Here is a 17,066-nt window from a genome sequence, read left to right as displayed (position 1 = left end):
GATATGGAGTGGTGGAAACGTGTGTAGTCTGGGATGTGGGTATGCACATAGAGATATGGAGTGGTGGAAACGTGTGTAGTCTGGGATGTGGGTATGCACATAGAGATATGGAGTGGAAACGTGTGTAGTCTGGGATGTGGGTAAACACATAGAGATATGGAGTGGAAACGTGTGTAGTCTGGGATGTGGGTAGATACACATAGAGATATGGAGTGGTGGAAACGTGTGTAGTCTGGGATGTGGGTATGCACATAGAGATATGGAGTGGTGGAAACGTGTGTAGTCTGGGATGTGGGTAAACACATAGAGATATGGAGTGGAAATGTGTGTAGTCTGGGATGTGGGTAAACACATAGAGATATGGAGTGGTGGAAAACAATGTGTGCAAACCTAAGCTATAGAACCAACTGGACAGCAAGAGAGTGTTGAAGATAGTGCTTCTACATAGCCTGGCCCGCCCACCTATTACATACTACATACTAGTCTGGAATTTGGCAATCACCGCCCACCTACTACATACTACATACCACATGTACTAGCCTGGGATTTGGCAATCACCGCCCACATACTACATACTAGTCTGGAATTTGGCAATCACCGCCCACCTACTACATACTACATACCACATGTACTAGCCTGGGATTTGGCAATCACCGCCCACATACTACATACTAGTCTGGAATTTGGCAATCACCGCCCACCTACTACATACTACATACCACATGTACTAGTCTGGAATTTGGCAATCACCGCCCACCTACTACATATCACATATACTAGCCTGGAATTTGGCAATCACCGCCCACCTACTACATATCACATATACTAGCCTGGAATTTGGCAATCAAGGTACTCTCAAGATCTCCCACAACTTAAATGTAAGACTAAGAGAAAACGTAAAATGACTCAGAGCGCTACTAGGAGACTATTGTCAGTAATCACCAGCATTTTAAACTTTTTAAGTAATCACTCCAAAATGTAAGACCAAAATGTACGACCTTTTAATACCTCTTCAAATTCAATGCAGACCTAAGTACATTGTTTCTTGACTGTCGATGCCACGCTGACGTTTATCATCAGTCTGTAAAGGTTAAGCATAGTAGGCAGTAACGTTAGGCAACCCTGATCAATGTGATTAGTTAGACTGGACTAACGATTTCAAACCCAACGCAAAGTCTGTGTTGTGCACGTGTGTGCGTAGCTCCTTCCTCCTTCCTGCGCTTCTCACCTGAATGACCATACTCTTCGTCATCAGAGACCGCAGCTTCCAGCAGCATCTGACCGTCAGACGAGACCAGTGAAGTCTGAGTGTGAGAAAAGACTTTTATTAGTTTGTCTGCCCATGTGCGGTTGTTTTATAGCCTGGGTTTTCCCCCATGCTGCCTTACGCACGCGATTTTATTCATGCTGCTAGGCAGCCTGGATTCCATGGAGCAAATTCAATGAGATGAGGTCTGACGTTAGCCAGGCTAGTTGTTTTATTAGTTTAATAATGAAATTATTAGTTTATCTGACACTTTTATTCTGTTGTTTATTAGCATGGTCATGAAATGGGTTAGCACATTTATTTAGCATTAGCCGATCAAACTGTTGGCAGAATAATTAGCATTAGCTTGATCAAACTGTTGGAAGATTTATGAGCATTTCCTTGTCAGATCAACTGTGCTTCAATCACCATATTATGCACAATATTATCAACAAAACATAAATTCATGTTGCATTACAAACTCGGTACCTGGATCTGTTCGCTTTTAATATCTGCAGCTGAATAGGTGGTCTGTGTCCGTTCTGTTCTGGGTTCAGTTCTCTCTACGGAAGGAAACAGAAGAGACACATTTACATTCAATCCTGATACTTTGGATGAGCAATAAAACCCAGGTTCTGACTCACTGTGGTCATTGAAGAGCGGTGTGTGTGTGTGTGCCTCATCACAACTGATTTCTAGTCCTATTGTATACAGTGTGTGTGTAGTGTGTGCGTTCATGCGTGTGTGCCTCATCACAACTCCTTACCGTACTGACTGCACTCCTCATATCCATTATCAGCATTTTCTTCTTTAATCCCCGAGACCGGCGGAATCTGACCGTCAGGCGATACTAGCGGAATCTGACTGTCAGAGGACATCAGCTGTTCTGAACAGACCAGTGGCTCCTCAGCTGCTGTCAGCTCGTCTAACTGGAGAGGAGAGCTGGGAATCCTGATTTGCTGCAAAACACATGACAGAATGTTAGAGTGTGTAGTGTGTGTGTAGCGTGTGTGTGTGTAGTGTAGTGTGTGTGTGTGTGTGTATATTGTGTGTGTGTGTAGTGTAGTGTGTGTGTGTGTGTGTGTGTGTGTAGTGTGTGTATGTAGTGTGTGTGTAGTGTGTGTGTGTGTATGTAGTGTAGTGTGTGTGTAGTGTGTGTGTGTCTCACCCTGATCTGGCTCTCTTCACCCTGTAACCACTCATTCACATCCTGGACTGTCCTGTAGGGGGAGCCATTTTGGGAGAAAAAGCACTTTTTTAAAAACATTTTATAGTACTGCAGTAAGTGTATTCACTTTTTAAAACATTTTAAATTACTGCATTAAATGTATTCACTTTTTAAAACATTTTAAATTACTGCAGTAAATGTATTCACTTTTTAAAACATTTTAAATTACTGCAGTAAATGTATTCACTTTTTAAATCATTTTAAATTACTGCAGTAAATGTATTCACTTTTTCCATGCAACATTCACAACAAGTCCTCAAAAAAGAGACACTGAAATGTCCAAAGAGAGTTCACAACTCAAACACACATGAGTGTTCCCTGATGACTAAATAATAACATGCCCTAAATAATAACACTATAACAGGGGATAAAACGTTTATTATTATGTGTGTGTGTGCGTGTATAGTGTGTGTGTGCATATGTGTGTGTGTGTGTGTGTGCGTATAGTGTGTGTGTGTGTGTGTGTGTGTGTGTGTGTGTATAGTGTGTGTGTGCGCGTGTGCATACCTATTACTTTGTTGGCTTTGCCGCTGTTGACGCAGCTCCCTTAGTTCCTTCTTCAGCAAAACCACAGTCTGTATAAACACACAAATATACACCGACACAGGGGTCAAAGAGATACAAAGAGTCTCTCTCTCAATTCAATTCAATTCAATTCAAAATGCTTTATTGGCATGACAAATAAGACATTCGTGTTGCCAAAGCAGCCATACAAAGTATGGAGGGAACATGAATAAGACACAGAAAAACTGTGTCTGTGTAGACATAGGCATAAGTGTACACTATATCACAGTATAACAATAACAACACAGAAACATAATACATACATACATATAATATATATATATATATATATATATATATATATATATACACACACACATACACACACATGCGTACACATATACGTACATACATGTGCAGATGAGCATAGCTTTAGAACAGGACAATATATAGATATTCTCTATAGGGATAAGAATATAAATATAAATAAATGAAACAAAATAAAATTAAGTTATGCTAGAGTCTCTCAGCTTATGACAGTGTGAAATGTACCTTGCTGCTAGATGGGCTGAATGTCCCTCTCCTGAAAGGATAGCCAGTTTTTCATGTGTGCCCATGGATTCAAAGTTTGGGTAATATGTTTTAAGACTAGGGAAAGCTGCATCTCTTATGTCTTTATATTTATCACAGTGAAGAAGAAAGTGCTCCTCTGTCTCAACCTTCCCTGTCTGGCAGTGACCACATATTCTTTCCTCTTTGGGCAGCCAGGTTTTCCTGTGCCTGCCTGTTTCCACTGTAAGATTGTGGTCACTTAGCCTGTACTTGGTCAGGATCTGCCTCTGCTTCGTATCTCTGACAGAGGAGAGATACTCTGCCAATTTATATTCTCGATTTAGGGTCAGATAGAAATTCATTCTGCTTTGACTGGTAGTTTGATTTCTCCAATGTTCCAAATAGTGTTCTTTTGCTTGTTTGATGACATTTTTGACACAAATTGCTGATTTAGAAGCAGTACTGGTCTGAGCATGTTGTATATAAGTGTGTGTTATGGAATTAGTGAGCTTCATTACTAGTTGGCACAAGGGGCTCTTATCAGGGTTCAGTTCCTGGGTTTTTAGGGCCTCAAAATGGAGTGTATTTTTGGGACTTGATTTTAAGTGCATCCAGAATTTCAGTGCTCGTTTAGGTATTGCCAATGGGTAACAGCCTAATTCTGCCCTACATGCATTGTTTGGTGTTTTTGTTTGGACTTTAAGTATAAATCGACAGAATTCTGCATGTAGGGCTTCTGTTGGATGCTTGTCCCATGCAGTGTAGTTATGCATGCTGAGTGGACCCCACACTTCACTTCCATACAGCGCAATAGGCTGTATTATGCTGTCAAATAATTTGCACCAGATTGATATTGGTATATTTATATTGTAAAATAGTTTTATTAGATTTGTAAAATAGTATTAAATTAGATTTTATTGCATAGAGGGCTCTGCAGGCTTTTTCTTTGAGTGCATTCACTGCCATGCTGAAACTTCCTGATGCAGTAATGGCCAGACCGAGGTAAGTATACTGCATCGTGTGCTCTAGGGCGGTGCCACCAAGAGTGAACGTGTGTCTGTGTTCCTGACATCTGGGTTTCTTTTGAAAAATCATGACTTTTGTTTTTGTGGGGTTTACTGACAGGGCCCAGGTCTGGCAGTATTTTGCCAGTAGGTCCAAGTGTTGTTGGAGGCCTTGTTCAGAAGGGGTTAGGAGGACCAGATCATCTGCAAAGAGCAGAAATTTGACCTCTGTGTTCTGGAGGGCGAGTCCAGGGCCTGCAGACTGTTCCAACTGCACCGCTAACTCATTGATGTAGATGTTGAACAGAGTTGGACTCAGACTGCAGCCCTGTCTCACTCCTCGTTTCTGTGTGAAGACTTCTGTTTGTTTTTTGCCAATTTTTACACTGCATTTATTGTTTGAATACATTGATTTGATCACATCATATACTTTACCCCCTACACCAGTTTCTAAAAGTTTGTAGTATAGTCCGTTGTGCCAAATAGAGTCAAATGCTTTTTTAAAGTCGACAAAACATGCAAATATTTTCCCATTTATCTTATCTTTTACGTATTTGTTGATTAAGGTGTGTAGGGTGTAAATGTGATCTGTAGTACGATGGTTTGGAAGAAAGCCAATTTGGTTTTTACACAGGGTATTGTGCTTGTTAAGGAAGGTTTGGATTCTTTCATTCAATATGCTACTAAATGCCTTCCCCAGATTACTGTTCACACAGATAACTCTGTAATTATTAGGGTCCAATTTGTCTCCACTTTTATGAATTGGTGTAATAATTCCTTGATTCCAGATGTCAGGAAAACAGCCTGAACTTAGAACAAGATTGAATAATTTGAGCATTGCATTCTGCATCTCGGGTGTGCTCACCTTAAGCATTTCACTCCTGATGCTATCTTGCCCACAAGATTTATTGGGCTTTAAAGATCTAATTTTTTGTGATAATTCTTCACTGGAAATGGGGAAGTCCAGTGGATTTTGGTTGTCTTTAAATACCAATTCAAAAGTTTGTAATTTTTCTTTGATCTGGTTTTGATTTGTTTCTGTTAATTGTATTTCACTGTAAAGCTTTTGAAAATGCTCAATCCAAATGTTACCATTTTGAATGGGTATTTCTTTTGGTTCTTTTATGCTCAAATTATTCCACATATCCTCTCTCTCTCTCTCTCTCTCACACACACACACACACACACACACACACACACACACACACACTCACAGACACACAACTTTACTTTCGGATGACGACCAACCCAACTGAAGAGAGCTTTAAATGACACCAGAGTAGAAAAAGAGTTCTGCAGTAACTCTGATCAGCTCTACTGACTAACTCAAGTGTCCAACCTAGAGAGGCAAAAACAATCATCTATACACACACCTGTTTGGCCTGTGTCAGTGACTTGTGTTCCTCCTCCTCCACACACACACACACACACACACACACACACACACACACACCTGTTTGGCCTGTGTCAGTGACTTGTGTTTCTCCTCCACACACACACACACACCTGTTTGGCCTGTGTCAGTGACTTGTGTTCCTCCTCCTCCACACACACACACACACACACACACACACACACACACACACACACACACACACACACACACACACACACACACCTGTTTGGCCTGTGTCAGTGACTTGTGTTTCTCCTCCACACACACACACACACCTGTTTGGCCTGTGTCAGTGACTTGTGTTCCTCCTCCTCCACACACACACACACACACACACACACACACACACACACACACACACACACACACACACACACCTGTTTGGCCTGTGTCAGTGACTTGTGTTTCTCCTCCACACACACACACACACCTGTTTGGCCTGTGTCAGTGACTTGTGTTCCTCCTCCTCCACACACACACACACACACACACACACACACACACACACACACACACACACCTGTTTGGCCTGTGTCAGTGACTTGTGTTTCTCCTCCACACACACACACACACCTGTTTGGCCTGTGTTTCTCCTCCACACACACACACACACCTGTTTGGCCTGTGTCAGTGACTTGTGTTTCTCCTCCACACACACACACACTCACCTGGTTGGCCTGTGTCATTGACTTGTGTTTCTCCTCCAGGTCTTTCTGTAGTTCAACAACTTTCAGCTTCAGCTCCTTGTTTGACTCCACCTGCTCTGTCAGGCTACCGCTAATCTCCGCCTCCTTCTCTTCCAGACGATGGATCAAAACGCAGAGATCCTGGTTCCGACCTATTTCATGCTGAAAAAGGCACAAACACATTAAGGACGTCAACAAACATACAGACGGACACACACACACAAGCGATAGCCCACAGAGAACCAGCTTTACAATTTGCTTGCTAACATCCTGGAGAATCATAGCTTACTATTTGTATTAAATAATGTAATATTACCATGTTAGTCGTAATGAATCTTCGGAAATGATCTTTGCTGGTTTGTAAACAAATCCACATGCTGGAGCAAGACTGGTGTCGTGAAGCCTTGCGCACGCGCATTTCTGCCGAAATGGATGCCCGACGAGTGCCCAAAAAGCGTTGTCATATGGCCGCCGAGTGGAGGGACTTGCCTAAAAGGACTTTGACTATACTTATGTACCAAGTGTTGCGACTGCCATGTGAAATAGTTGCACCTACAGGGGAGGCCAGCAGGGGGAGCCCAGTAGCATGAAAACTGCACTGGTTTCCTCTGACATTAGAATGAACTAAGCTCCCAGCTGTGTGATGAGTAAATCAGATACACAGGTGTGATTGGTTCCCTGCGATTCAAGGGGCAAAAGTAACGTGCATTATTACTTATTGCCAGTGTCTCTCGCGGTGCTCCTTCCTCCTTCCAGCTACTTTGCGAGTAGTTCAACTGAGAAGAGGGTGAATTTGGACGCACTTTCCTCCCGTGCAGCGTGCGCGGTCACTTTCTCCACTGCGTGAAATAATTAATTTGTGCTGTGAATGCTAAGATTGTTTTGACAGGCCATAGGCTAAATAAAAATCGCTAGTAGTCGGACGCAAAGCAGAATATTGAAAGAAGGGTGCACCAAGGCCAGTAAACCTCTGATTTTCAAAGGGGCATCACGGCCAACGCAAGGGGCATCGACGGCCATTGCCATCGGGGCCGCCGTGAAATTCCTACCCTGGTTATGACTATTTTCTGTGTGTGTCTGTGTATGTAGGCTGTATATAGATGGGGTCCATCACCACTGAAGACTGGTTTAATAACGTAGCTATGGCTATTCTGTGTGTGTGTGTGTCTTACCTGTAATGCTTGTGTGATGCACCTAGTGGCTTTCTCCAGGTCAATGCAGGCTTGTCTGCGTGTGTCCATATGTTGACCGAGCTCACTCATCTACACACACACACACACACACACACCAAAAGTGCAGGCTTCTGTTAGTATTACAACATAAGCAACAGGCCTCCAAAAGCTCAAAATCTGCCATACTAAATACGCCAACACATCTACCACAAATACTCTGACAGACAGAGGCAGATGGGGACACCGGCCACCAGCTGTGATATTCTTTCACACAAACTTACATCACAGACCACTTGGAGGTGCAAACAATATGGGATTTTGGCTGATTAAAGCATCAGTTAACCTCGAAACAGCCACTTTACTTAGGAAAGACAACAGCATACATACATCATGGGAGTGATTAAAGTAAAAAAATCTAGACTGGAGTAAGTCAACATTTGACACCTCCGATATGTTTAGTGTTCTAAAGACCTCAAATAGCCCGTTATGGTTATAAATTGATAGCGAGACAGAAGTGAACGCGCATGGATGGCTATAAAAACCGTGCTTTTCATTATACAACTAAACACGAAATACTTGTATAACCCTTCAGCCAGCTCAGTGGGCAGTGGCGATGCAGCATTTTTTTGCACCTCCAACAGCACTGCGTAGCCTACCTGGTTACCGCCCAAAAACGCCCACAAATGCCCGTATGTTTGTGTGTCAGCACGAAACGTCTTCAAGTATGATTGTTTTCTTAACCAAAAACGAGCGTTTAAACGTTACGTGGATTTAATGTTGGCCGATTTATTTAGGCTATAGCTTATTTTAAGTAATCTATATGACATTGCATCTGAAGAATATTTGCTGCCTCATACAAAATGTAGCCTACTTGTGCAAGGTCGGTCATTGTCAATTGGCCAGAAACGCCAGATAGTGTCTGTCGTTCAAACATTTTACACAAGCAGGAGCGTGACTCCCACCTTTTTAGTTCCGACTCCTTCAAGCCTCGCGGAATCGGTGTGGTTTGACGGGTGCATTCGCTTCAGGCGCGAGGTCGAACACTGCTGCATGTCGTCGTAGACAATAATACTTAAATACTGACTTGAGAAAAAGAAAGACTGCAACGTCCCCAATGACAGAATGGACAAATGATCTGTATACAAAGACAAACAGTTTTCCTTCCGAAATATCTCAGAATTAACCACTCAACAAACGCACTCTTTCTAAGTGTTTGTCGTTTGTTTTGTTTTTCTTCTTCTACCGACGCCTTTGAAATGTTTATTCGAGCTTGGATGCTTCGCACCCTCTAGCGTCTAGGATGAGACATAGCATATCAATGTTGTGTTGGTTTTCGCAGGTTTGACAGGACCAGCATTCTACCGTTGTCTGCTGTAAAACACAGGGGGTCAGGATTTGAAGGGTTAGCGTCAGCCAGTTAGCTAGCATGGCATTTGGCCGCTGACATTTTTGAAAACATGGCGTTACATGGTTGCAACTTCCGGCACCAGTTTGCACATGCTGATTGGTAGATGACAGCTCATGCACGAGTTTAGTGTTGGGCACGAGCGTCCTCGCACGTCCATGTTGGTTTGGATTTCTGGAAGACGACAAATAAAACAGCTAACTACTTGGATTAAGCTACTGATATTTGACTTAATGCCTACATGGTTTAGTCTGTATTATACCGGACTTTGTCGTTAATAAAAGAAAAATGTAAATGTTGTCATATTAGGCTATTATTTGCCTTATGTGTGGGTTGACAAGGTAACTGACTATGACCATACATTTTAGCAGATGCAATGACCTATATCCAATTATTAGCCTACTCATTGCGTTGTGCATGAAAACTATTTTAAAATGCACAGGCTGTAGTTCCTACCTGTAGTCCATGACAAAGCAACATCTGGATGTAACCTACTGTATGTCTCCCCAAGTTTTTTAAAACGAAACAAATGTCAATGACTTATTTAGTTTGCTTTCTTGCAACATTGACATGATTAGGCTATGCATTTGACCAGGCTGCCAGTCGAGGCAAAAGCCAAATATCCAACAACAGTTGCAGACTCTTTGCCTGCTCGAACCACAATACTCGAGGGATGTGCACTTATCGGTAAGTCCAACTTGCGTTGGCTTCATTTTGTCTGCCTGCAAATGTAGCCTAGGTTTAACTGGGTTTAACAAGCTGCAAATGCACACTTGGTGCAGCAAATATTTCAGCTATCCACAAGTTTCTTACATCCCATATGTCTACTTAACTTTCGTTGGCTAGCCTAGGCTATTGCGTAATACAACCTGTCCAAATATAGCATTTAGGGTTCATTATTGGTGTAGCCTAAAGTGACTCAATATTGATTCGCATTGTTTATTATCACATGTGAACATCACATTAAATAACCCAGGACTTCAGAGACAAGGCAAACTTCTACCACCATTCCCAAAATGTTATCCCAACCAATTTAATACATTTGCGCTTATAACGATGGTGAAGCGCGTTCCCGAACAACTTCTTTTCCTCTGAGGGAATGTCCAATCTTCATCAACGACATACCGTTGTACCTTACGTTGTCTCCGTCTGTAACGTGGAATCTAATAGGCTAATTCTAGCTGGTGCCGGAAACGAACACCCATGAAACGCCATTTTTGTAGATGGCTGCGGTCAATTTCAAACTTTTTTGGCTGAAGTAGCTAGCCTAGCATGGTCCATTGAAATGAATGGGGGCGGGACTTAGTCACTCTCTCCAGTTATATATAATACCTCCATGGTAAAAGACGATCCTTTTTTTTTATAACAAATTCAATACACACGTCAATGTATGAAATATGGAAAAAATAATCAAGTCATTAAACACAAATAATAGTGTGAGTGATTCAAGTTTTGAAAACATTAGTAGGCCAAGTCAATAAGTTATTTGATTATTTCAATGATTCAATTATTTGTACAAATCATTTTCATAGTTACAAAGAAGTGATACACCCATATAGAGGGTGCTAAGCACCCCTGGTCCATAAAAACAGCCAAACTGCAGTTTCATAGAAATTACCGGGATTGACAATAAAAAGCTTCAGCAGATTTTTGTTTTATGTGTTCAGATGTGTTCAAAGGCAAACTGTCTTTGCATCCAAACTCTTAAAGGAGAATTCCGGTGTGATATTGACCTAAAGTGTATCGAAACATGATACCGAGTGTGAACGTATATGTCTCATAGCCCATCTCGGCTTGTCCCCTGCACTCCAAAATCTGGCGCTAGTTAGCCGATGCTACCAACATCTTTTTCAATAGTGGTGCTTCGGCATCGGGCTAGCCATGCAAATAAATCACTGTTTTACACCCATTTACGAGGCTCAATGTATCTCCACACTTCATTGGTAGACTTCCGAGGGCCCTGACATTTAAAACGAGACATTGAGAACTTTGAAAAAGCACTGGTAGTTTACTTACAAGACGATTTATACAGACAGTATCTTCACGAAGTTTAGCGTTTGCAGCCATCTTGAATTTAGTCACGATAAGTCGAGCAACGAGTAAGAATGAACAGCTATGATAAGGGATCAGATTCCAAAAATAATTCAGTGGAAATGCATGGATTCCAGTTGCTGCTACTGGAAGAAACTGGAATCCACTGGAATTGGAAGCACCACTACTGAAAAAGTTGTTGGTAGCATCGGCTAACTAGCGCCAGATTTTGGAGTGCAGGGGACAAGTCGAGATGGGCTATGAGACATACGTTCACACTCGGTATCATGTTTCAATACACTTTAGGTCACTATCACACCGGAATTCTCCTTTAATAAGGAAAAGTGGATTCCATTGTTGTTGCAGGTGATTTCATGTATATGGAACATATTATTATTATTTGTTTCATTATATTATGTGTGTTTATGGAAATATTTTTTGTTCATTATACATATTATTATTCCCTAGCCAGAAACCCTGGATGAACAAAGAAGTTTGCCTTCTCCTCAAGGCGTAAGCAGCTTTCTGGTCGGGAGACCAGGAGGCCTACAGCTCAGCCAGATCCAACCTGAGGAAAGGAATATCCAGGGTCAAACACATCTACGAGAAAAGGATTGAAGAGCACTTCAACTCCTCCGACCCCTGGCGTATGTGGCAAGGTCTACATACAATCACCAACAAATCCCCTTGCAACTCTTCCCTACCCTCCTCTACTTCCCTCCCAGACGAGATGAACCACTTCTATGCTCGATTTGACCGGGAAAACAAGGAGGCAGCCTTCAAGTCAGCTGTTTCACCGGACGAGGACACACTCCAATTTTTCACCTCAGATGTCTGCGACATCCTGGGCCGGGTGAATGCTCGGAAAGCTGCTGGCCCTGATGGAGTTCCCGGGTGTGTGTTGCGAGCCTGCGCAGAGCAGTTGGCTCTGCAACGTCTTCAACACATCCCCTACAGTTTGAAATCTGCCACCATTGTTCAGGTGCCTAAACACTCCACAGCCAAGGAACTAAATGATTTCTGCCCGGTTGCACTAACACCCATCGTTGCGAAATGTTTTGAAAGGCTGGTTCTCTCACAGCTGAAATCATGTCTGCCCACTGCACTGGACCTGTACCAATTTGCCTACCGACGCAACAGATCAACAGAGGATCAGGGACACAGCTCCACCAATCAACCTAAAACTTTGTTCACCATTTCGTCAGGCTTTTGGTTGCAAGCTGGGATTTTTTAAATATCCATATGGGGGTGGAAAAACATCCTTAACAATCATACAGAGTCTCTCTATCAACATAGAATTTTTTCGAAATCATGTTTTGACATAAGACCTATAAGCATGTTTTTGAGGTAGTAGAAAGTGTATTTAGCTATTGCTTTCATGTGGCTGTTGAAATTTAGATAACTGTCACAAAAACACCAAGATTTTTAACAGTATCCTTTACTTTTTGTTGCAAGCTGGGATATTTTTAATACTCATACGGAGGTGGAAAAACATCCTTAACAATCGTACAGAGTCTCTCTATCATAGCCCTGTAGGCAGTGTTGCAATTGTACAGAGTCGCTCTATCAATGCCCTGTAGGCAGTGTTGCATTCTCCTCAGTTCTGGCACAGTTGGGCTAAACTCCTGGCAAAAGGCCAACAGCTCAGTTGAGAATTTACTCCCAGAGTCCTTTGGGTGTGGGAGGTGAGCCATAGTGTCCTTGATGTCCATCTCAGTCAGTACACAAGCAATCTCCCCTCTGGCCCCGCCACCTCCACCATGTGCTCTCAGATGCCCCCCCACCTCCACCATGTGCTCTCAGACGCGCCCCTTCTCCCGAACTGACCCCTTGAGTTGCTATTTCCTGCACCATTTTTCGCTGTTAACTTAGATTTTCCCTCATTAAGTTTGTCTTCCAGTTGCCCTATTAGTCTCACACTCTGACTGCCCTTTGAGGGGAAGCCAAATTCTTGTACCCAACCATATGGCACTTTGACCATACCTTTCTTTCATTTGTATTATGAGAGGACTGTACCATTGCACTGGATCATTTTTGATTAATACTTAATGTCCCACCCATAGCTGTAACTTGAGCTATCCGTTTCCCCTCTTAATACGCGTGGTCGTCACCGAGACACCACTTGTGGTTAAGTTGAGGCCGTCGCCACAACCAAGGGAGATAATAGGGAGAGGTGGGAAAACTATATGTCCCTCACACACACACTAATACCTGGCACGGTATCATAATCTCTGTCCCTCACACACACACTAATACCTGGCACGGTATCATAATCTCTGTCCCTCACACACACACTAATACCTGGCACGGTATCATAATCTCTGTCCCTCACACACACACTAATACCTGGCACGGTATCATAATCTCTGTCCCTCACACACACACTAATACCTGGCACGGTATCATAATCTCATTGTAAAATTGTATCATTACACCTTCTCTGCACACACATGACTTGGTCAATACAATGAGTTAATTAAGAACCAAGGACATTAAGAACATATTGTCATACAAGTAGTGTTGTAGTACTCGAGATTGGTCTTGGTCTTGTCTCGGATTCGACTATATTTGGTCTCGGTCTTGTCTTGGTCTCGGGTATAGAGGTCTTGAGGGGATTTGTGCATAAGCCAAGCCGCTCATGCTCACAAAACCTTAACATAACTCAGCACCAGGGGTGGGTAGTAGGCTAACTACCAGACATTCTGAAACAGAAGTATCAAATAATAAGAACTAGGTTATTTTCCAACGAAAGAATGAATTGACACTGCACTAGAAGTATCAATCATAAGGAACATTACAAACTAGATTAAGATTTAACAGAAGAGTCCGTTCAAAAGTGTAAGATCTTACTGAAACACAAGTATCAAATCAAAACAACACAAGGTTAAAGTTCATCTTTGTAATTTTCCCCTCACAACACACACACACACACACATAGGCACATGCATACACTATCACACACAAACACACACACACACAAACACATCAAGTCAAGTCAAGTGGGTTTTATTGTCATTTCAACTATATACAATGTATATAGTGAGACAAAACAATGTTTCACCATGGATCAAGTGGTGCTAATATATAAAAGACATTTGAGTCAGGATACATTTGGTGCACACACATTATAGCTATACATAAAGTGCAGTTACTACTGAAAGTAGGGCATTTAAAGGGACAGGACAGACTACAAAAAGACAGGGCATGAGTAGACTTGTAACAGAACCGTTCAGCTTAAGGTTGTTATTTTTGCACCAGGTCTCCAGTGTAGCAACTTCCTTTCTGTATGCTGACTGATTCGGAAAACTGATTCCACCAAGAGTCAGGTTTGTCAGATGTAACCACCCCTTTTTTCTTATCACTCATTCCCACCATAGCCTTAATCCCTCTACAAGCACAGTAAGCATTGCCATTCTTCAGCTGATCTTCCAACTTGTCCTTAAACTGGATTTTACAACTGGATGTAGTAAATTTAAAAACAAAAATGATGAATGTATCATTGATTTGATAAATGGGATTTAATCAATTCTCTAAACAAAAGCGTGTGGACTTGTTGGTTTGGAGATTGTCAAGGTAGATGTATGTGTATGTAGGAAGTGGAGTCTGATGTCTTCTTTGTAGGCCACAATATGCATACTTTCCCAAACAGCTAAATCCTTTCTGTAGTTAGTCAGGGAGAGAAATCTTTATTGCTGTTTGACCTAAATAAATAAAAGGGTTGAATGTTTCCGATTTCGGAGTGTCTATTCGTACCCCTGGTAGCCTTGGCCACATAACTACATAGCTGCCAACTCTCACGCATTGGCCGTGAGACACACGCATTTGATTAGTTTCACACACTCACACGCCACACTCACGATTTCTCACGCTGAAGTGTCAACCCGGTCGGTCAGATGCCTGAAAAATGAGTTTAGCCTATAGATCTACCTGTTGAGCCACGGTTATGCTTTCAGAGACGGTGAGAGGGTTCAAGAGCACCCCCTGTCTGTGGAATTTTCTAAATTTTCTCTCATTTGCGATGCTACTTCAAAAGCCATCCCAGGCGCATTCCCCCGGCTTCAGGTAGGCCTATGCTTTGAGTATTTTTCACGCTGAAGTGTCAACGTGGTAGGTCAAATACCTGGCAGATGAGGTTCAACTAAACTAAACCTATACATGATATCACACATCATGTGAACGAGCGGAATCTAAGCTTTCCAATGATATTAGCGCAATGAAGTTGCTGTGATAAATGGTTCGCGAGAAAATTATCATTGAACCGACGTGCAATTTAGGCTAATCATATTTGCATTTTGCACACAGTGCACACCCATTACTCTCGGTTTAATATCTCACTAACCCTTCACACAACATGTGGCAAACCTAATATCACAATAAACAGCAAACCGTACCGAATACGAGGATATAAAGCATGCCTCTGTTTTTGAAATTGCAACACATTTCTACATAGCCTCATTGGGGCGAAATTATAATGTATTCTAATGTAACCTATTTGTCAGTAGGCCTACATACATTTTTGTAAATTGCTCAGTAGATTATCCCACTATCATGGTTCTTATATTGTCAGGTTCCAGCCAATCCCACTTACACAGATAAATGAATATATTTATATTGCCATGCTTTCTAGTGACACTAATGCAAAAATATAAAGAAAATCCAATAAGGAGACACAAATATTGATATAAAGCCTGACATAAGCCATATGCAAACATTCACATCATGCAGATATGGGTACATCCTGAAAAAGGAATAGCCTGTAGGCTATGGCCATTACAATGACCAATATATTATCTTAAATGAACTAGCTGAAAAACACAGATGACCACTTCTGCATAATTTCATGGAGCGCTGAACATTTCTGAACTGTGAAATGTACCATATATTTTTGTGGTTGTGAACTTATTGCAATATCACCATAACTATTCCACCTGTGTATGCATGGTTATAATTCTGAAGTGCAAAATAGCTTAGGCTACAGCACAAATATTTCCATAAAAATAAGCAAGTCTGACCTCTGAATTTATTTTTAAAAGTGCACCAGATTGATAGCCTGGAGGGCCATCCTATATCATTTAAATGTATAGTCTGGAATCGAACCATTCACCTTGCTTAATCCAAGGGGCGGGCAGAGAATTGTCTTTCAAAAACTGCCTAGGCATGCAATAGGCCTACGACCATATCCGTATCCGGTCGGCAAAACGGCAAATACATCCTTCTTCGAAAGGAATGACTTAAGTGCATTGTGTTGCTCAACTTTCAAAGAAAAGCACAAGTCCAACTCCTCCAAAGTTGATTGCCGATTCAAACAACCGCTCTTCGTTCGCCATAGCCACCTTCCTTGTTGTTCACCGTCGCAGGACTGTTGTTATCCTGTTAAGCCCGCCTTAAGACTCTCTAACAAAATAGAGCGCTGTGATTGGATGACGTCCACGGCGTCAGCCAATAGAAATCCCTATGGTTTGATACTAGACGTACAGGCTGAGCAAATTAATTTGCTGCCGCTAGGGTGCATCTAGATTTCTAGGCTACCAGATTGATGCATTTAAAAGTTAAAATATACAAACATTTCTTAAATTCTTACAAAACACCCACCCACTTTTTAAAATTGTTAGTTTGGACCCCCCCACTATTGCCGTGCGAAATACCAGTGCTGTTTGTACGCCAAATAAATAATAACCTATAGGTTTATGTAAAACTCCCCATTAACAGCATCACGTCACTAACCACAGCTAGACTGCACAATGGTAGGCCTTCAAAAGCATGACATTTTCGCTTTAGTTTGATATTTAATTTACTTTATCCGCTTTCATGCGTTCATTGAACGTCCGCAGTGCTGTAATGG

General features: G+C 41.9%; 2 protein-coding genes and 2 long non-coding RNA genes across 16 annotated transcripts in view; 2 read left to right on the top strand and 2 right to left on the bottom strand.

The window, feature by feature from the left end:
• LOC121718864 (zinc finger protein 436-like) overlaps positions 1 to 9,162 on the bottom strand; it is a 35,050-nt gene extending 25,888 nt beyond the window's left edge. For 2 of the 4 annotated variants that reach the window (XM_042104218.1, XM_042104219.1), the window contains exons 1-8: positions 8,751 to 9,152; positions 7,789 to 7,878; positions 6,599 to 6,778; positions 2,982 to 3,049; positions 2,415 to 2,466; positions 2,013 to 2,205; positions 1,736 to 1,809; positions 1,229 to 1,304 (exon numbers count right to left, since the gene is read on the bottom strand). In XM_042104218.1, coding sequence (XP_041960152.1) covers positions 1,229 to 1,304; positions 1,736 to 1,809; positions 2,013 to 2,205; positions 2,415 to 2,466; positions 2,982 to 3,049; positions 6,599 to 6,778; positions 7,789 to 7,878; positions 8,751 to 8,840 — 823 coding nt within the window. In that variant the 5' untranslated portion in view covers positions 8,841 to 9,152. Of the gene's footprint in view, positions 1 to 1,228; positions 1,305 to 1,735; positions 1,810 to 2,012; positions 2,206 to 2,414; positions 2,467 to 2,981; positions 3,050 to 6,598; positions 6,779 to 7,788; positions 7,879 to 8,750 lie in introns of all 4 variants that reach the window. The other 2 variants (XR_006034043.1, XM_042104221.1) reach the window with 2 other exon arrangements.
• The window catches only part of LOC121718788 (NACHT, LRR and PYD domains-containing protein 3-like), a 1,510,793-nt gene that overhangs the window by 1,074,343 nt on the left and 419,384 nt on the right, over positions 1 to 17,066 (top strand). The gene's annotated exons all lie outside the window — the stretch shown is intronic.
• LOC121719082 overlaps positions 1 to 17,066 on the bottom strand; it is a 530,903-nt gene that overhangs the window by 484,206 nt on the left and 29,631 nt on the right. The gene's annotated exons all lie outside the window — the stretch shown is intronic.
• LOC121719095 lies at positions 9,574 to 14,951 on the top strand. The gene is made up of 2 exons (XR_006034158.1): positions 9,574 to 9,880; positions 11,693 to 14,951. It is a non-coding gene; the product is annotated as an uncharacterized LOC121719095 (long non-coding RNA).

The sequence above is a fragment of the Alosa sapidissima genome, chromosome 9 (assembly GCF_018492685.1).
Source record: "Alosa sapidissima isolate fAloSap1 chromosome 9, fAloSap1.pri, whole genome shotgun sequence".
Taxonomy (NCBI): domain Eukaryota; kingdom Metazoa; phylum Chordata; class Actinopteri; order Clupeiformes; family Clupeidae; genus Alosa; species Alosa sapidissima.
Note: the sequence above shows the minus strand (reverse complement) of the source record. Positions and strands in the feature narration are given on the sequence as shown.